This window comes from Zophobas morio, unplaced genomic scaffold, assembly GCF_036711695.1.
Source record: "Zophobas morio isolate AGI-343-1 ecotype UQ-CSIRO unplaced genomic scaffold, CSIRO_AGI_Zmor_V1 ptg000023l, whole genome shotgun sequence".
In the NCBI taxonomy this organism is placed as follows: Eukaryota; Metazoa; Arthropoda; class Insecta; order Coleoptera; family Tenebrionidae; genus Zophobas; species Zophobas morio.
Genome location: NW_026972128.1, coordinates 9,604,424 through 9,626,558, shown reverse-complemented (window position 1 = coordinate 9,626,558; position 22,135 = coordinate 9,604,424). Strand labels below are relative to the sequence as shown.

General features: G+C 34.0%; 1 protein-coding gene across 6 annotated transcripts in view; it reads right to left on the bottom strand.

Moving 5' to 3' along the window:
* Window positions 1-1,780: 1,780 nt before the first annotated feature.
* LOC135134737 (spermatogenesis-associated protein 31H1) overlaps window positions 1,781-22,135 on the bottom strand; it is a 127,841-nt gene continuing 107,486 nt past the window's right edge. For 5 of the 6 annotated variants that reach the window (XM_064063544.1, XM_064063542.1, XM_064063543.1 and 2 more), the window contains 5 exons: window positions 16,555-16,766; window positions 15,647-15,712; window positions 10,361-10,452; window positions 10,104-10,299; window positions 1,781-3,515 (listed from right to left, as the gene is read on the bottom strand). In XM_064063544.1, the coding sequence (XP_063919614.1) occupies window positions 3,163-3,515; window positions 10,104-10,299; window positions 10,361-10,452; window positions 15,647-15,712; window positions 16,555-16,766 (919 nt within the window). In that variant the 3' untranslated portion in view covers window positions 1,781-3,162. The remainder of the gene's footprint in view (window positions 3,516-10,103; window positions 10,300-10,360; window positions 10,453-15,646; window positions 15,713-16,554; window positions 16,767-22,135) is intronic. The other variant, XM_064063541.1, reaches the window with a different exon arrangement.

Here is a 22,135-nt window from a genome sequence, read left to right as displayed (position 1 = left end):
ATATGCATTTTTCTCTAATATAATATCGAAAAGTTTTGAAATTTAAAATCGTTCATTTCTGGCTCATAACCTAATCTTAAACTTGATCCATTTTGAGAGAAACGACCTTGAAAATCTTCATCAGTTGAATTAATATCATCGAGGACTCGAAATGGGAGGTGTATAAATTTATGCTGTCTTGTATTAATGTGTTATTTTCTTACATCCGAATTATTTTTTCGCAACTTGAATTTGAACATTTATTCCCAAATTATTATTATGATTTTGATCGTACATTGCATTCCTTTTATTTAGGCAGTGAATTCTAGCTGCGGCAGAGTACACAACACAGCTTAGAAGATAAATTCGTTTAATAAAAAAAAAATCTTGACATGTGTACTTTGGCCATAACGGTAGTCCTGTGGGGGCTGTAAGTGGTCAGTATATCCCAAACTGTACAGCTGGAGTGGGTATACGTAACTTTACTTTAGAAGGAATATGTAGAGAAACCAACATTAGAAGATGCTGTAGGTTCAAACCGCTGAATGGAAAGGAGTGGACAAAGGGATGAAGATCCACTTACTTTAATTACTGACACCAGATAAATCAGGTGTGTTTGTTCTCATATTCGTGTTTAAGGACTGTATGTGTTACGAAACCGGATCGCACTACTGGGTCACTTTTAAGGGTTGTCTGCACTAAAATATACTTAGTGGTAGTAAAAAAAAGTGAATAAAAATCATAGCCTCTACACCGGTACTAGAAAAAGTACACGATTTTTCAGATTGGGGAAAAATGTGAATGAACAAGATGTTTTCAGTTACAAGTCCTACTCTGGTATAAATATTAATTAACTAAGAAGCAAGGCTAATTATGTTGAAAATATGTATATAGTTCTGCCTTTCTGTATGGAATTCTCGTATATCAAAATATAATGACTTCCTACTGACGTAAGTGCAAATTTCTTTCTCAAAATATAAAACCTGAAGAGATAACAGAATTTATCAGAAATTACACTAATGTCTATAAAGCATTCACCTATAGTCTACGGTCAATACTTTATCTAACAAACGGCACATTTCTTTGCTACTGTCCATTGTTAAAGATAACAGGAAAGTAAGGTAGATTAATATTTGTGCTTACATTGTGGCGAGTGTAACCTCATTACAAAACTTTAAAATTAAAGTCACGGTTCGAACGTTGAAATTAATCATGTTACTGAAAACACTTAATACACGGCAAAATTTTATTGATATAAACTTCATTACATGTTACAAATAATGGATTATAAATTTACAAATTTTAAAATTCCAACTTGTGCATTATGATTCATTATTATAATAGTGACTACAATAATACGTTACAGATTTAACTAAGTCTCTAACTCGCTAACTTTTAGTTAAAATTCATAACAATAAATGCTGAAACGTAACCCAGATGATTAAAATCCAACCAAAAATGTATGGCCTAGTCTAATAATTTTACCCGGTTGTCCGAACATGAAAAATCAAGCTAATGGAGAGAACCATCAATCTGGTGTAGTTATGGTAATCCACTCCATTACGCTAACATCTAAACTAAATCAACACTTACCGAATAAATTATACATCAACGTAACATTCATATATTGGCACTTATAATAATTAAACAAGTATATCTTAGCTGCTAACACTTAAACGACACTGTTTGAAAATGGAAGATACAACACTGTTGAAAAATTTAAAAGACACGTATTATATTCTGCACTATTTATTGGTTACGAATACTGATTATATTAATGATGTACTTTTTAATCAACATACAGAGGAATATGGAATACGCTCATTCTAAATTCAGTCCTTATAAACACTTTTGATCTCTAACCAAGCCTATACAAAGGCACAAATAAAATTGGTCAAATTCTCTAATTCTCATTTTGATCATTCAATACTTTAATACAAATGATAATAACGTTGGAACTACAGCTTTGAAATAGTATTTGATGTATAAAAATATTTTCGCACGTTAAACTGATAATAGCAATTACGATGCAAATTTGTTTGTGAATTAATGTGCAAAGGCTTCAAGTTTTACAATTAAAGACAAATCAAATTTATTCCACATTTACATATTTCTCATCAAATTTCACGCCGAAATTATTTACCCCCAGACAAAAATATTTTTATACTCGGAAGAAACTAAAATACATTTACCAAATTTACATTTATTTAGGTATGATTTTTAATAGCAAAATGTTTTCAAATAATGGTGATTATTTACATTTAAAGTACAGGCCGGTCCAAAATGAGCTACACTACTTAGGTAGTGTTTTCTGATTAAAAATAGTAGGAAAAGCTTGATATGAACTCTTGTCAGTCATTTCTTACACTTTTACCATCACGTGGTCGATTTATTTTGGACCAGGCTGTATGATTCTATTTTCACTGAGTGTAAAACGGTAAACACCCTGTATCTCTACTAACTGAAATGGTTCTGAATAGTTGCATTGCCGTAATGATAACTAACAATATTTGACGCGCAATTTTAAAGCTCCACCTTGCTCAGTAAAATACAAATTCAAAATTTATATTACTCTAGTTTACAATTTCTACAAATATTTTACACCTAACTACCTAATTAGTTGCTATGTTATGGACCCAATTTGATTAATTTTTGCAAATGATACAAATACTGACACTGATCGACCACTAGAAATTAAGCTTTATCCAAACTTCGACACTGTCACAGTTTGGCCAACTATTTTTGGTGTTTGCTTGCATGGACCCACAAAAATTTCTTGGGTGTTGAAAAGTATACAGGCTGCATGTAGAGTTTGTAACTCTTTGGAACAGCAAATGTGACGCCTCGTAATGAATTTTTACCACTGTTTTTTAAAATATATACTTTGGATTTTTGAAAATACGTGACAAACTTTACGCTCAACCTGTGTAGTAGATATGTTCTGGAAACTGTTAGTAACAATAGTAGCGACTGTTAAAATAATCACTTTGGTTTTAGAAAACAAGTATATTTCACATACAGTATATAAAATAATCACTAAAAATAGTAGATATGGTATATGGTCAAAAAAGTATAAAAATTTGTGCACCTAAAACTAAGTAATTAAACAGTGAAAATTAATTTAAAAAATCACATTTGGAATTGTACTTTCAGCCGTCGGCTAGGGCAGGACTAAACTAAAAATTACAAAACGTGCAAATTTTCGCACGATTTCGATTTGCTATCCCTCGCCCACACTTTCCCCAGTAAATTCCTGACTTTTAAGCTAGCTGATGTGCGGGAACCCCTATATTTTTTCGGCGAATTCTGGGCGCTTCCGGTAGGTGTGCCGGTCCCGGAAACCGGGGATCTGTTCCTATTCAGATTCTTCTTCGATGAACTCCTTTTACGAAACAGATCCCTTGATCTTTCTGGATTTTCCAATTTTAAGCGGATTTGCGTAAGGATTCCTACTAGCAGCTCGTCTACGTTGTGATTGATGCCTACAGATGTCTCTATGTACTTGCAATCGTATCCTGTAGCCATCGATTTCCCCTCTGAAATAAATCATTCATAGGACAATGATTATTAAATGAAACGGCATTCACTTAGACGAGTCTTAAGTAGTTTTACAATTAATTTCTCCGGACCCTAATTTTAATGAAAACGGCATTTACGCGAACCGGAGTTTTAGATCTATCGTAAATGTGTAATCAGTGTCGTTACGAACAACAACTTTCTGAAATTGAATTTCCGATCGGTACAACCCCTTGATAAATTAGTTCGTCATATTTGGCAGAATCGAGCAATTCATCAAATTTATAGTTGCGTTTATTTCATGCTAAATAGCACGTACCCGCATGAGCATAATTGATTAAGTTTGACATAAAATTTACAATTTGTTTATGTATAGTACGGGATACAAATACAATCAATATTGTGAAATTTTTTGTTATTTTGGTTTGTTAATACAAATAAGTATTTGATCCCAACCGATGATTAAAAGAAATTTGCATAAAACTCTCTTTAACAAAATACGGCAAAATTTTAATGTAGTTTGAGTAATTAAATAAGCGTTATTCGCATTCGCTAGTTATTGTCTTTGTTTCGACAACAATTTAATTAAACGCGGAAATTATTCTAATAAAACGAATGACGAGGAAAATATCAGTAAACGAAGGTTTTGTTTAACGCAGGCCATGACACTACTTATATCTAACACAATTTGATACGTTCAAATCCTGACAACCGAAGATTGTATTTTTTCGCTGTAAACAAATATAGGAAACAGAGTGAGTCGAGCTTGACAGAGATTGACGCAGAGGACAAACGCAAAATACTGAAAATACCTATTTTAAGAAAGCTAGATATAAGAGGTCGCTTATGAAATTTTTACTGTTCTTTGTATCATTTTCATGAGAACCATTCTGAATAAAAGAAATTATAGTCGAACAACATTAATCTATACGTGGACAATTTGTCGGTTTTTCTGTTTGAAAAACGACTTTTAAAAATGTGAACTTTCTTTGTCTCTAAAGATAAAGAGCGGCGATAAACAGAATAAGGCTAAACGCTGGAAGGAATGTGTAGAATTTAGTCTACAAAATTTATTCTCCAGAACTTATATTATCTTATTCTGTTAAAAAGCCATAAAGTCGGGAAAAGAAAATATTTAAACTTGAATATTACATGAATCTTAGTTATTATTTGGTGCAGTGTTATAGCAAACCAAAACAAGTTTTAATTAAAAACTTTTTATCGTAATTAATGAATATAATTAAATCGCAGAAGCACAAGTGTAATTAACATGATTGAAAATAATGTTTTGTGAAAAAATGGCTGCGAAACTTCGTGAACCTTGAGTAGCAGTACCAACAAAGAAAAAATAAGAACGTGGAGAATAAATTAGCCGCCACGTAATCACACCCACAAACTTAAAAAAAGTTTAAAATGTGTTTTTCTCTCGAGCAAATAAGAAGACAAGAAGCTTAGAAAACTTATGTCGTTTAAAGTTTCGCCGGTGTGCACGATTTGATTTAGGATTCTCGAAGAAATTTTCTTTTACGGAATCATCCAAGCAAGACTTTCATTAGCGAATCGCAAACGTGAAAGGTACAAAGCGTCATACACGAGTTTCTGAATATTACGTTTCATGCCATAATTGCGTCTGAATTCCTGAAAAGTGGCAATAATAAGGCCGGAATTTCTTGGCAAAACTTTAACCACCAGTTTACAGAGTAATTGCTGCGTCATTACACCCTCAGCCCTCCGTATATCCGTGGTTAGCTGTCGCACCGTCACTCAATCACCGTCGGAAATCCGACTGAAAGCCCTCCGCCTTTCCCAACCCAATTCCGATACGATACGAAATTATCCTAGCACCAGGGGCGGCTCGGCAACCGGGGCACTCAGGTGAATTTAAAGAGGAAAACGACGGGGCAATCGATCGGTGAATGCACTGCCAGAACACAGTTTTAACGATTCGTGAAAAAATATTAAACATAGTAAGATTGGACTTCTGGGAGACCAAGTGTTATCAGACAAGGTAATCCCGCACCCTTCTATGGTGCGCACTGTTCTGTTGAAACTATAAATTTTGACAGATTTCTAAATTAACATCTTAGAATAGTGATATAGTTAATTAGTTTTAGTAAAATTTAAAGAGAAATCAACAAAATCGTTAGATCCCGTGTCTACCTGTCGAAATTTGCCCAGCCGCCACTGCGTCTATCCTAAGAGGACAATATCGGATCCTGAACTTCCACTACTTCGAAAGGATTTGCCATTTATATCTTCCGTTCAACTACTGTGTTCATTTTTGTTTGTTTTGCTGCAGAGTTGTAAAATTATTTGCTGGCAGCAGGATTAATTGGTCCTGCTTTCGCCTCTATGTTGATAAATCAATGATTTACACCCTGCTCTTCAAGAGGATCGTGAATATATTATTTACGGTGCGTTTCATCAGGCCGTTTAAGGGTGCCTAAACCATCACTTTATGATTTAACAAAGTGAATTGCTGGATGATCGAAAGAGTGAAAAAGTGCTTTGCACACCTTGAGGTCGTCGAACCCTGTTAACTCGACCTACAACCCTCTATAGTTTGCATGCTAAGTGGAAAGCAGCTTTTGTCTACTTTGTGCATCTTCAAACATACAAGGTGAGTTTGATAAATATTTTAGTGGTGTGAAATTAGCGGTGGAACACGGCAGTTTTTGTGTATAAATAATAATCAAGTTGGGATGGCTTAGGAGACAATTAAACTAGAACAAAGAAGGGTTTTTAGTGTTTTTACTTGTTTGTTGTACTAAATATTATAAGAAGACAAAAATCAATAGACGTAGAATCTCGCTTTAACTATCCTAATATCTGTGCGAAGTTTCCAGTCCAATAAATTTACGGTTTATTTGTGCTCTATTACCTATTCTCCACAAACGGTAACCACTATCAACATATTAAACGTTTCCGTTAATATAACTTTGTCATTACCGAGGATGTTAGTACATCATATAAATTAAATGCACAGACAACTCAGAGTTTTCTCCCAAAGTAATTTACATAGTTTGATTGCTTCATCTCGGTAGTTATTCTACAACGCGTGTCATAGCCACTAGTGAATTTATCGTTCTACAGTTTTATTAAGCTGCTGAAAAATCTCTTTTCAAACTTAAACTAAGTTTTCACTGATATTGATAAGGTTTTGGCAAATACATAATTTCTAAGTTTTTCAATTTTGAAACTGAAATTTTCCAAGAAACTAATAAATGTCTTATGATTACATTTTGTAAAAAAACTAACTTGCCCGAAGTGTTACGTCAGTTTTGTCGTGTACGTTAATAGTTAGCTTTTTTATAAATGTAAATGTAGGTTACATATAAACAAAAAATAAAATTACAATTAATAAAAAAATCTTTATAACTACTTTGCAAAGTTTGGTTGACTTCAGCTAAATTTAGTATAAGCTTAATGGTGATTTGATTCTTGTGTGAGCAACGTTTAAACATGTTATTTGTGAAACTTTTCGGATTAACCAATACCGAGTCCGATTTATATTCGGAACTTTCTGTTTTTATTACATTAAACATGGAAGGTCAAAATTTGATTTAATGTAACCGGGACAAAAACGCTGTTTTAAAAACTTTGATTACTTTATGACGTTTTATTCACGCAGGTAAAACGTATTAAAAAAAGTATAAGTTTAGCGTACTTATTCAACTGAGAACTTTTCACTTATCATTGAAATTACTACAGTTTACTTTGATGGAAAATATTTGTAAAATTTTGTTCATAGGTTGAAAAGTTTGAAAGTCTAAATTAGACCAGTTAATCAGACTTGCGGAGATAATTAATGAAACGAATTACTGAATTAGAGCTAAAAAATAGGTAGTTAAAATTGTTTTTAGCCTTGAGTGCAAATGACGTAAAATAACTCCTTTAGGGAATGATTCCCTTAACTGGATTCTTAGGCTTTGTTCTATTGAAGGGTAGACTATTTCTATTTTTATACATAATTGCAGCTCTTTAATAAAGTAAAATATCGAATATATTATCATATAAGGAAAAATATATAACGTGTGTAATTTATGCATTTTTTCATAGTGTCTTCTACTCTACTAATACCAAATATTACTCCTCATTTCTTAGAGTGATTAACTACAAAATTTAACCAAAAATTATTAAATTACATTATTCACTTATTAAAAACTCGTCGAATATTTTTCCACTTCAGTGAACGATTAAAAATGAAGGCTAAATTCCATTCCCGATCTAGTTTTATAGTTGAATTTATTTTCTAAGTTAAAGGCTGAATTATTATCAATTAAATGAAAGTTTTCACAATGAGAGGCAGAATATACGACTATAATACTATAAAATTTTACATTTCATAAGAATATGTCGTTTCTTTATTGACTGTACGACACTTCTCGTGTCAAGAACTAAAACATGAGAACACCAGTTGTTCACATTTGCCAAAAAAATGATGACAGTTCAAACTGAATCGCTATAATAAACGTTACACTGTCGGGATACATCTTCGAAGTTATATGAAGTCACTCTGTATTATTCCCATTAGTGGAGAATGTCATTCGTTAAATGCTTAAGTGGACGAAAAGAGTTGTCTCGCTATCGATTGAAATCTTTCTTTAAGAAGTTTATTTCGATGTTCTCGAGTTCGTTATCTGAACAGAACGTGAAAGGATGTCTTAATACAGAATTTTCGTGCTTACTTATTAGAAATTTGGATTTTAAACACCATGTTCTGATTATTCTTGGCACGCTTACGGACATCATTTATCCTATTACAAAAATTTCGCGAAATTTTGATAACATTTTAATACCGATATAAAAAACACTAACTAAAATTTATTTATCCATTTCTGCTTTTTTTTTAATTATTAAATTAGTCTTTATTAAAAATAAAATGATTAAATAAATCTTTATTAAAAAACTCCCTTAGATGTAGTCGCATTTCCGTGAAATATAGTATTCCTTATAAAAAATTCACCTTCTGAACCCTTCCATTCATCAACCCCCAAACCTATAATTTTATCACAAACTCGACCGACATAATTCAGGCTGTTGCCTTTAATAGTCTCATCCTATAATATTTTCGTGCTAAAATGCGGCCCTGACATATTCCTCACCCCACAGAAGCCGTCGCATTGCAGCAGCTGTTATCATATAAACTCTGGGTCACTTTTAGACCATCGAAGGAAATTCCTATTCAAAATTTACACGCCTCGCGTGTACTTATTGATTTCCATGAATTTTATTATCAAGAGGCGGTGTCGGATACCTTTACCTTACCATCTGTGATACTCTCGGGGATCTTTATGTTTACGAGGCAAACAAAAATGAAACAATCTTGGTCGGAACGGATTTCCAGAATCTGCACCTTGTGGAACGTTAAAACGAACGGAATTTTCTATAAGGTTAATTTTATTGCGCACACCGAGGAACAAAGAAATGGTAATAAGAGCCAGAGGTTCAGATGCTATCATATTTTATTTGCATTTTCTTGGCATCGCGATTAGCACGTCATATTCAGAATTTGCGTCTAACGGTTTACTCGTTAAAAAGTCCAAAGTGTCACTGCATGTGATTAATTAAAGAAGCCAAAGTGCTTGGAACAATAAGGCTCTTGTCCGCTTTCCTCATCTTTGTTGTTTCAAACAGATTGCTCTCAATTGCAAATTTGGGATTAATGCAGTTCGACTCGAGCTAGATTGGATCCTGTTAAGTTTAACACACTTGAATAGGGACAAAAAGTGACGGCTCCCTGTGACAGGAAGAGCTTTACGTACAAAGGAATAATCGCATTTAGCAAAAACGCGACCAAACATGTGTATTCTTTTCTAATTAGAAAACCAAAAGTCCTGCTGCATAATTTATCGTTTCAAAGTTCTACGAACAGACAAGTGATTTTTATTCACTGCTTCGTATTAATTCGCAGAATTTGAATAATGCGGTCTCGTTTAATATTTGATGAACTACTTTACATAACTAATTATTCAATGGGATTTAGAGGACAATAGCACCATATTTTTGACGCTGTATCGACTGTAATCGATAGTGGCGCGAAACGAATTTGTATTTTATAAAGGCGAACTCAATCTTCTTAATGGGCTTGTTACGCTTATCAATCATTTTAAATTTAAAGAAAAAACTACATGTGAGGGGAGCAAGATAGCAAAGTTGGTATGTCAGATTTAAGAGAAAAAGACGCCTCTAGACGCGAACGAAACCGAATACAAGGAGCGATAATCCATAATCAAACAAATTGAATTGCGAAAATATTTCGCCTTATAACGTACAAAAGAAACTGAAATGAGATGAGATTGCAGCCAAACCAAGCATATCGATCTAATCACTCGAAATGGGAACCCTCAAGGATTTTGTACACCAGCTACAAAACGCTGAATCTTTTAAAAATAGAAAAAAAGTTCTTCAACCTCCACTACAAAATGTCAATTTTGCGAGTGACTTCATTTCATTATCGAGTGCGAAAAGTAACACCCTTTTTATTCTTTTAAATTGAAGTATGTAATTAGTAAAGATTAAAGTATAGGATAAATCTTTATATTGCTGGCAGCAGCAGTCATCTCATTTTTGTTTCTACGCTTGCCGTATACGAATCAGGGACTCACCTTCAGTGGAAACGACTTTCGATCTGACAAGATCGGCCTTATTGGCTACCAGAATAACGGCTTTCGTGCTGATGGTGTCCAGAGTCCATAATTTCTGCAAGATTTTTTCAGCACAAGCCAAACTGGAACGATCGGAGCTCGAGTAGACGACGCAGTAAGCGTTAGGGTCTGTATACTTATTGATACAACTGTCCGGCTGAAAATTGAAAAAAAATCATTTTGAAACGTGACCGATTCGATATTTGTCACGAACTCACCGACAAGTCAGCTGTGGCAAAATCTATAAAAGTAAGTTCGGATTCTTCGCCGGCTAAGAGAACGGACACGGATTTCTCGCCGCTTTCATCATCTGAAACAAATAGAAAAATGTTTTTGAGAAAGACGTTTCTTGAAGCTGTAATTATCTGGTTCGTGTTGGAGATGTACAAGGCACGCGTTGGTGGAGATATAAGTTGGTCCTAAATAAAAGGAATTTTTACTTTGCTATGAAATTCTACAAAGTAAAAAAAAGAATACAGGAAGTAAAATACTTACAGAGTATACAAAAAGTTTAGGCAACCCATATCTACGAGCAGGTCTACAAAGTGCGTCTATTTTGAAAGGTTGTTAAGCGTATTTTTGTTAAAATGGTGATTTATGAACTGAGCTTAGTGCCACAGTAAGCCAATTTATTAACTTTTTATGAAATTTTTAATGCACAGTACATGCAATTATATTATAAAATTTTCTGCGTAAGCTTTTAGTTGATTACTTTGTTGTTTAATAAAGTAGAGGCAAATGAAACTAGCGGAATTTTTAACGACAGAACATTAGCTAATTACGCATTGCATCATATTATTTTGAATTCACTGTTTCATACGTTTGCATGTAACATCCGCATTGTTTACAAGTTTAATTGCGACTCAAAAATTTAAACAGATATCAATGGTAGTGGATTGTTCCACAGTACAATAGACAACAGTCATATACAAGCTATGCATTAAACAATTTCTCTTTAATTGTTATTATACAATAGAGCTATGGATCATAATAATAAACAATCCACACTTTTACGTAAGCGTTTGACTGCACATTGGTAATAATTTAATTTTAATGTGACCAGTTGTGGTACCGTAGTTGGGTAATGTACATTTAGCTCAAAAAATTAACCTTTTTTGAAGATACGTAAAATATGTTTGAAAATAAACAATTATACATATTTCAATTTCTGATTTTTGATACTGTGTCATTCTTTGTTTCGTATTAAAAAATGTATGAACGAAACTAAAAAATACATAAAACGTATTACGACAAATTTTAAATTCCTAGAATGTAGATTTCAACTGTCGCATTTCCTTTAAATCGGGTATCCACTAAGAGAAAGAAAACTTCCAACAACCTGTTAGCCAACCTCTTTTATTAGCACTACGTTTTTCACGTAAGTTAGACTTACGTTAAAGTCGACGTAATCTACAAACAGTCGTACTTTAAATGGTGATCGCATCCCTTTCTTTCATCCGTTTAATTAAGAACTTTACACATCGACATTTCCCCGCATAAATGAATATGTACAATAGAATCCATGGCAGAAATTTTCTTATCTGTGACAAAGTCCACAATAGCGTCTTACGGAATTAATTTCCAACGTGGGGTAAATTCTACAACAATAACTGTCTTCGTTACAGAACGGCCTGTATCTAGCAGTAGCGTGCTCATAATGAACAATGGTCACGGAAAGTAAGACTGTTATATCGTTTTTTATCACGATCAGCATCTGAGATAACCTGGTGCAAATAAATCCCAGATGCCAGATATAAAGGAAGAGGGCCGCCTTCTCTTGTTATGAACTTTGCACAAACATATTAAGTTTTCGAGGGTGAATTATTACGCCAAACTGGGCCACTTAATCAACACAAACAACAATTTGATTGATTATTCCGCATTCACTTCTTGTTTATGGCTGCGTCGTGGGTAGAAGAATGAAAACCTAGACATGTGTCGGTAAGGTTTAATCTATTTGGATAGAGCTGTTCACCGGGCCTTTACGATGGAATCCCTTTGCTAAATTCAGATCGCCTGTGGAATTACCGCTGAAGCAGGAGGTATTATGGACTAATTCATTTTAGAGGGTAAATGGCATGGGTGACTCCGGATGATATCAGTTGATGCAATTTATTCGGAAGGACGGGACGAATTCTTTATTGTCCTTGGAAAATGCTTGAAAAGCAATGTCGTCTGCAAAAAATTAGAAGGGAAAATTTCCCGTCGAGAGGAATAACGATTGAGTACCAACCGTTCGGTAAATATTTGTCAGTGAATACGAATTTCCTATCTAAACAATATAGAAACCACCTTAACCTCCTCGTCGGTCTCGGTTTGACATGTCCTTAAGGCGATGTCAGCGGAACGTTAAAAGATGCAAAAATAATGTAGCAAATCACCGCAAACTTCCATTTCGAGTAAACTGGTAGAAAGTTACATAAACGTGTGCTTGATTTCACTTAATCGATCAAATTTCAATGGAAATGAACACAACTTGTTTTTCACGGAACAAACACTATTTTTAGCCCATTTTGCCAAAGAAATTACAACAATTCACAATAGATTACGTAACAACATTTTCGATTAAATTGGAATGGAATATTGTTGTTCAACAATAGATTAAATTATCCCCAGTATAAAGACACGGCGGAACAGTATTTGTTTTGTGTTTAAAAATAGTTTAGTTTACAGGCGAATACAGTTCCGAGCATTGTTGACAGGGATTTTCGCGTAAAAGTAGAAAATAACAACTATTTCTAAAAATAGCTAGGTGGTAGCACCTTTGACAAAACAAAATTTGTCTTTTCCAGGAAACTGGCAGTGCTGCAGCCTGATTTGTAATGTTTCTAAAATAACTTTATTTTTTTATCAAGAAAATTTAATCGCGACCTAAAACATATTGTAAATGGAGAAAGAAATGAAAATTCGACGATATTCCTGGTCCCACTTCTATCACACAAAATATTTATTTATTTGACTCTTCAGGAGTCGAATTTGACACTCCTTTAACGATATGACGTCTATCAATATTGATTTGGTGTAGCATTTCTTAAGCTTTTTTTTATATAGCTTGTGTGCTCGACGTGACGTTCTTTCGGAGTATAAAACTTTATTTCGAAATTATTATATGTTTTATTGTGATCCATACCAACAGCAAATTGCAGTCTATTAAAATTGACAAGTCCTGTCCTGGTGTCACTGCTCCCAAACACAAACATTACGAATGTAAGATCCGATCTCGGCTATGATATGTTTAACGAAACGTTACAAAGCGGTTCAATTTTCCGTTTAATGAGATTTGGCGTTGTATTCTTGAGAAAGAGCTACGTCTCGTAATTTTGGATTCATGTTCGTGGTTCCCTTTTATCCATTCAATTCACATAAACTTCCATTACGTCGTGTGCACCCTTGAGCTTCCGGCATTACGTTCTTAAACTACTACACATCTGTCTTACACTTTGAAAATCGGCCAGAAAAATGGGAGAAAAGTTTTGTTATGAAATACGTGATTCCATCTCGGAAGGCCGTAAAAGGTAACATTGTCGCAAATGAGCGGAATTAAACTCGACTCAATCCACCCCTTAAAACAAGGAACGTCGTAAAATGTTGCTTTAGACGTTTTGCTGCTGTACCCACTTTGTATCTATTATTCTATTTTAATAAGCCACCCTTGTAGGAAATTTTATTACACAGCAATTTGCAACAATTTTGGGAATTGCCCTTACATAATTTACCGCGTGTGTGTAGGAGGCAACTACAATACGTTCACGAACGTGACAATTTTCTTGATTTACTACTAGACAAAGAAGAACGACTTGCAAGAATAGTGAATAGAAAACTAGAACATAGTTGGGGAGGTAATAGAAGTCTTCAATATTAAAACTCAATTTCCATGCAGCTCGTGAAAGTATTCGTGAAATTGGCATGCTTTGTTTCTTCTAGAAGTCTCTATTAAAAATGCAAACATGGCCATAATAATATTCTTACGAGAAAGTGGCGGAAAAGAAACATCGCTCGAAAATTCCTCTAGACATCAAAAGAAATGTAAAATTTTCTTTGCGCCCCGACTAGCACGCTTCATTTATCCCTATTTTTTATGCACGTCACAGGACCTAACGTACATATAAAATCTAATTTGGCCAATCATGAACAGCCTCGTTCGTTTAATAATTATTTCATACGAATCGCTGACCACCACGTATGGAGCATCCGAGTTAATGGCTTTTCGAAATAATGTAAATTTAAATATAACGAGCTTATTGCTCAGCCTGCATTATTAGGAGCGCGGATTTTCAAGCTAATTTCGAAAAATGACAGTTTGATTACTTCTTTAATAGTGTATTCCATGCAGATTCGATTTTTATTCGTGGGGGGAATTTTTGCGGCTACCGGTTGTAGAGCGCATAATGAAGACGGAAAAATTTCCATCCCGAGAATTTCTATCAAAATCAACCAATTTGGTAGATATTTAACCCACCAAAACCAATACCTATTTCTATTTAATTTAAAACAAGTAGGTAAGTTTACAAAATTTTTCACACCCTATTTTTCATCATACGTACACATTCTACAGTTTGTGTTTTATGGGCTGCTTGCTGAAATAATGAAAAGTTTGTTTTCACTTTTCCGTATTAATCACCATGGCGTGGCAAACCTACATAATGGTTTCCTCCATTCTTATTTGTGTTTGACCTCTTCCTGGTCGTTGTTTTTGGTCTCTTCCGCAATATTTACTCCTCGTGAATAAAGTAGGTGGAAAATCGATTGCCACATCAGTGAGCAATGGAGTCTCTGATTTCAGAAAACTTTATGTTGTTCCTATTTGTAAATACTATTTCCCGCTTTTGTTACCAAAATAAATATTTTCTGTCATACATTCGCTAATCTGTTTTTTTGGGTTACATTTTATTTTTTCTTTGTTTCTATTTCTTTATTGTGTTAATTTCTTGCAGATAATTATATAAACAACTTTAATTTTGTTTGTAATTTTTTATTTTAGTGTTATTTGATGCCAAAACCATGAATTCCTGAGGTTTTTAAAGTCATATTTACGTTTTAGAAAACATTGCATAAACTGGAACAAACCGCGTCTGCTGAGCGCAGATTTTCCGACGATAAAAAAACCTCAAGTTAGATACATGTGTAAAAGCAATTTAAAACTCCTGACACAACAAGTTCGCTAATGATCGCAAATTCAGTTCAAATCTACATTCTATTTTCCGATTAGTTTTAATTAACTTTGCCAGCCAAATCATTGTCTGTCAAGAATGTTAAAATTGACTTTAAATTGGTTTCAGTGCGGATGCCGTTTCACAAACGCAGGCGAATTGAGGTCTCCATTAGTTCAAACCGAAGATTTTTAGAAACACAAACGATGTCATGAATTTAAGATGCCAATCTGAATTTGTTTCCGGTCGCGCCACCGCTAGGTGTTGGGTTTAAATCGTTGATTTAAAGAGATCTGTGGCCACAATCTGAATATACTTGAGGGGATTAGCATGACAGAGGTTTTTAGTACGTACCCTGTTTGTCTACCTCACCGGACACGAAATCGATCCTTAGACTAATCCCATGGCAGTTTTCGCTATCTGAATTAAAACATAATTCAGTTAACTGAAACTCTTGAAAATTTTTAATTTTTTCGAGAACCGAATGTCGGCTTTGATGCTCTTTTGTAATTAAAGTTTTTGTAGTGAACTCAGAAAAAGAGAAGGAAAATTCAATTTCCAAGGTCTAGTTAACTTGAGGACTCCAGCGAAAATTATTCCAATTCGTAAAAACGTGAGGAGTAACAGGAATGTCAGCTTCAGGGTTAGTGAAGTTTTGGAAACTGAAGAAGAGAAGTTTTCGCATACACTTGAAATGTCGGTAGGAATGTACATTATACTAATTATTTGGTTTCTATTTCCCAATTTAGTTTATATTGTTGTTTTTTTTGTTTCATAATATCTAATAGCTTGTACATCAAACCAAGCGAAATTCCGTATAATTACTTTAGTTGGTAACAGATACTATTAAAACTACACTCTGATATCCAATTCTATATCTGGTTTTGTTGCTGTGCAATTAATAAATTATCATTAAAATATCAATATAACTAAAACTGGCTTATTTTGATTTCACTGGTTAATTTTATGCCAAATCGAGAAATAATAAATTGCAAATGAGGCTTGCCGAGTGTTTACAACACTTGAATTCATTTGCCCCTTTTTCTAAAATACTGCCTCACTTATTTTTCAAATTACGCTACTAAGAAAAAATTTCGATATAATAGCAACTGCCTCACTCAATTTGTCCAAAATTAATGGAATGTTCTCTTCAAAAGACAAAAACACAAAAACATGTCGACATTTTTCCTCTAAATGTATGCAAAAACTTATCTCGTTCTACCTCTACTACGTCGAGTGGACTAATTAATTTCAGCTCTCACCTATGCTAGTGTCATAAGCGTGAAGATACTCGGAAGTCATAAACTGGGAAACTAGCGAGGATTTACCAACGGCTGGTCCCCCTAACATCAGGACTTTGTATGGAGTGGGTCCAGGGGCGCTTGTGGATGACTCTCTCGAGGATGCCAGGCTGCAGGAAGCGGAAGTACGTGCCGATCCTGCTGCCGACACAGCTCCAGGAAGTTGCTCTGTGCTGGAAACGTCAAAAAATACATTAATTTCCATGTAAAAGTGACCTCCAAAAGAATCTATTAAGCATGTTTAACGAATGGAATTAACAGTTAGTGGAGCTATTTTGTTCGGACGTCAATAATGAAGAGTAAAGGCCTATAATAATAAAACAGTATGTTATGCCGTACTTTATAGGACGCTTACCCGGCTTTTATTGAACTCAGCCATGACAAAAGCACTCGTGACACACAAAGAGATGAGAAAGTTTCGCGTAAAAAACACTGCAGTTGTCTTGTGCTGAGATTTTCAAAATGTTTAATTTAACATACATAAAGTTTAATTATTTTCAACTAAATTTTATTAGTCTTTTGGCAAACTAAGCATAACTCAAGTTTACTCTTCTTAATACCATGTTTTTCTGCTTACATATATGAGTGTCAAGGTTACAGGTGGAGTTCATTCAATAATTTTTTTGTATAAAAATTTTAATGCACTGATAAACCACATATATGGACTCATAATATTTTGCACGTTTTGCGTAGGATTTATTGGTCAAAATTTTGAGATGACACCATCCAATAGGGGGGGGGGGGGTAATAAATTTTGATCGGTTCTTCAATTATCAGAACTTTTTTGCAGTCTTTGTAGTGGCCAAAAATGAATGTCATAAAATAAATGAATCTTTGTTTCAATACAACACGCAAAGACCATTAACCGATATTTATTGAACAAATGATTTAATGAAGCTTTCAGCGCACACCTCTCCCGACACCATTCACGTAATCAAACCAATAAATGGCATCGTTTAACTAGGTGCATTAGATACCCTTTGCAGATAAATTGACTAAAATTGCACCATACATTGACTTAATAGTATCAGTGGCACCCACATAACACATCCGACAGCCAATTTATAATTCCATCTGTTTGTGTTTTCCAGGATTCTGCGAAAATCCACCATCTGGAGCCCTTATTATAGTTGGAAGTTTATTGTCCTCCGCATGGCAGTTTTCTCGGCTTTCTTGAATACTTGCGTGTTCACGTTTCGTTTAGCAGGCATAAAAAGCGTTAAATGACGTTATGCCTTCGATAAATCGGTCGGTGGTTATCAAAAACATCGCACGTCAAATTATACGAATACTAATTAATTCATTGCGAGGGTACATAATTTAGCTGGTTTAGTTAATGATTCACAAACTGCTACAAAGTATGATAACGACATTACGGAGCTATAATTTTCCAGTAAACATGAATATTTCGCGTCTCTTTGGCAGCTTATCTTTAATGTAAGTGTTGGCATAACTGTCGACATCGCATGCAAAAAGAAAATGAATCCGGAGTAAATCGAGTATTGCAAAATGGGAAACCGGGTAGAAATAGCTTGAACTTTAGAGTGCACTCAGGAACTTTTCAGATCAAATATTTGGTGAAAACATTTTCTATAAAGGCATTATTGATGTTTGCAAGTTTATGTTAAGGCGGTGATCTGGTTCTCAAACGCATAAATAAAGCGGATGACAACGAGGAGCATACGGAACTGGGAATTTCTACGATTAAACATTGTAACCGTACACAAGTAGCATAAAGTGCTTTGTGCTTTGTTGTGTTTATTCGACCGTTGAACTGCACTGGATGGTTTGTTTAAATTGAGATGTGCTTTTGCGCTGTGCAAAATTTCGAAAATAAAAATAACGACCTATGATATTTACATTTCTGTATCTGCAGTGTATTTGACAAGCAATCACATATTTACCAACAACTTCAAACATTTGTTCGAAATTCTGAAAAAACACCGCCTTCGCTATTTATTCATTTATTCTGGAAAATGTTATTGCTGCGGTGTATTTCACATTCTGAAAAATATTTTTTTATTAAATGTTAATGCATTCAGCACAGCTTCCAGGAAATTAAAAACACAGTGTTCCTTTATATTTTTTTAAGTAGATTCAGAATTACTGTCGCAATTATGAAGAATGTAGTATGTACTTAGTACTAAAACGTTCATCAAGTCAAATCAGAAGACAAACATTGAATTTATGTTTGATGTACATTACGTATGTACTAAAGGATCCTTTTTAATTGAAACAGTCGACTCGTGAACCAAGTACGAAATCAGCACACAGCAGCAACAATGAGAATTGTTCCAAGACTCTCAAAGAGAATCTTTAACGATATCTAAATATTTGGTGCAGCATGGAATATTTATGACGTGCAAAGCTCAAACTTGGACCAACTCGTAACAACTCAGTTGATATCGACATTCTCACGGACAAATGCATGCAAAGTTTACAAGTGCATGAGGAAATTACACATCCGAACGCTTTCTTGTCAAAACTTGGAGTTGATGCGAAGTGTATTGCGAGGTAAAACCACCAAGTTCGACTAACGTCAAAGAGTATTTTTAAAAATCGAACAAAATCGTATTAAACGCCCCAAAACTTTTAACGAAATAAAAATCAGTCTGGGTTCTTTATGGAATTTGTTTGAAGTTGATACAGAGCTTCATGGATTTTTACTTTATTTATGGATGGAGTCAGAAGTCAAAAAGAGTGTGTAAGTATACTAAAGGCACTATTTTTGTGTAGTAATAAAGTTTTATGGCCCTATTAATGTTATTTGGGCCAACAATGGTCGAACAACCGTTCCGGTACGAATCTTCGTCGATCCTTTATAGCCGAGTCATGTATCTTTGAAATGTGCTTAAATTTCAGATGTGTTCAGGAAAATAGGTGTTCGACGGATATTCAATCAACTAAACAGTGAGACAAAATTATTTGTAATTGAAATTGTTTCGTTGTAGAGTAGAGTTGATCCGGCCCTGTTCTGCATTTGACGACCGCCAAGACTTGTAATTTATACAGATATATAGTGCGATTAATAATTTACTACAATGCTTTTATTATAATAAACCTAAAAAGAAAGTGGGCTTTCATAATTTCGAATTATATTTGGCAAATGAATATTCCGACGACATTAATACCTCTAAAATTTCAGAAATTATGTCGCAGAAACGTTCAATTAGACTGTTAATGCAAAATTATCTTTTGTTTGAGCAACAGAGAGGTTTTTAATGTAAAATTATATGTCGTAATTGTTAAACAACACGCTGAAGAAGAATCCATTATTAATTGCAATTCATTTAAAATTTTAATATACAATTAAGAACTCAATAGAAATTTTATACGAGAAGATTATGAATTTTGTTCATCAAATTAATTACGACTTCACAAGAAAATATCAGTTTGTTACATTTTTCAAATAAGTACACTAATTAATCGTTAATTTTGAAGCAGCGCTTGTTGTCGGTAAAACAAAATTAAAACTTTTTATAAAAGATAGAAAAAACTAAACGATCAATAGTATTTGTAGTTCCGCTATCCTAGTGTAGTGATTTTGGTGCGACTTCTACGATAATGACAGTGTTAGTTTATAGAAACAAGTGCAAATGAAAAGCAAAGTGATAGAACATATTGTGTATACTGTAGAAGTAAAGGAAAACAAACAAACCAAGAAATAAATTTCTAATTTTTAAGTGTCCCAGGAGTGTTTTAATTTATTCCTATTAAAATTCATATTCATGCTAGTGACAAGTTAACCAAAATGGAGTAAAGAAACATTATTCGAGTTCATATAAAAACAATGTAATATTTAATACACTTCGTTCCCTAAGTTATGATGAAAATGTAAATTAGAGAAGTCCTTTCAGATATTTGCCTAAATAATGGAATATTTGTGAAATGGTACGCGTGGAATTACAGTGAAATTCATAATCAAGAAATAAATTGTAACATTTTTTCTTGAAGAACGAACTTCGAATCGATTACGAATTTAATGCTTTTGTTAGAGTGTGCAAGCCAGAACAAACGTATAATGCAATTCTGCTTTGTTCCAAGAACAAAAACGTCATATTCTATATACGTCACACTCAGAGAGTGAACGTCCTGACTGATGCGACACTCACAAACGTGATTCAGCGTGGTAAAATATATGCATTTTCGAGGGGTGCATGCATGAAGATAAATTTAAAGTGCTGCAACTTACCCCCGCGGAGTGTTACGTCTTCTCCTATATTTATCCATGTTTCGGCACCAAAGCAGTAAATTTTTTGCACTTTTCGCGACTTAATGTTTTTTCATCGCCTTTTGATGGCTCAGCTGAGATCCATAGAATGTATCAGATATCTAATACAAATTGCTTTGTCAGTCCCCGACTTAATCAATATACGATCTCGAGTGGAGAAGTTGTGCAAGCAATAGGGTTTCGTTCCGCCGGTAATTTAACTCTGACGTGTCGTGCTAACATCGCCTGTATTTTTGGAAAACCGGACCGATAGGAAAAAGTTACTTTAGTAAATCAGGAAACACCCACCCGGAGTTATAGTGGCGGAAACATCCATGTCTGTGACGCAACAACCCACCGAACGAATCGCTGAACTGAAAGTTAGAGGGTGTTGGGATGACGTTCGAGCCGGCTTGTTCTGACGTTATTTCGATCTAAGTATCGGATTGAAATTAGTGCAGGGTTGCCCACTCGTCATCGTCTAAACGAGCATTTAACGATATCGTAAAAAAATTTCCAAACGTGGATTGCTAACGAATTTATTTACTTAGGTGCTTAAACGACAGGGGTTGAAACTTTAATTCTATGGGTGTTTTCGTTATTACTACTAATATCTTTTTTATCTTTTTTTTTGTCAAAGTTAATGGGTGGATGAGCGTTTCTATTTTTAAGTTCTAAAATTTTAATGGCACACTTTTAGTCTGTTTTTGTGAGATCAAATATAGTAGCAAATTTTGTTAAAGCTTTCAGTGGTTTTTTCGCTTTGTGGTGATAATTTATTTTGTCATATTCTGTTAATACTAAGATTCTGAAATATGTTTCTCTTTAACCAAAAACAACTTAAAAGAACTGGTTGACAACGTTGCTCCTTTTGAATAGGAGAAGCCACACGTACACCAGTAAAATCAATAAAAGCTCATAAAAGTTTTTCAAGGAATACTGTAAGCAAAATATTAATGTATATTTTCTTATAAAATTAAAATAAGTTACGGCTTCTCAACCTTTGTTTACAATATTCTGTGTTCAACGCAGTGTGAATACTGAAAATTCGCAAATAAAATTTAAAAATTTAAATTTTTGAAATGTAAATAGCGAAGGTAAAATTTTGGAATTTTAATTGCCTGACACGTTTTGAAATCAGTCTTGTTTTCCAAAGCAAATATTTATGAAAATATATACAGGAAATGAGCTACTTCCAAAAAGCTTACTCTGGATTTACAAACTTTATTACATGTCGCGGTTATTTAGGTATAATCAATGACTTTTTTACATCAATACAAAACACGCCTCTATGAAAAATTCATGTTTAACGACCAATAAAAAAATGTTGTG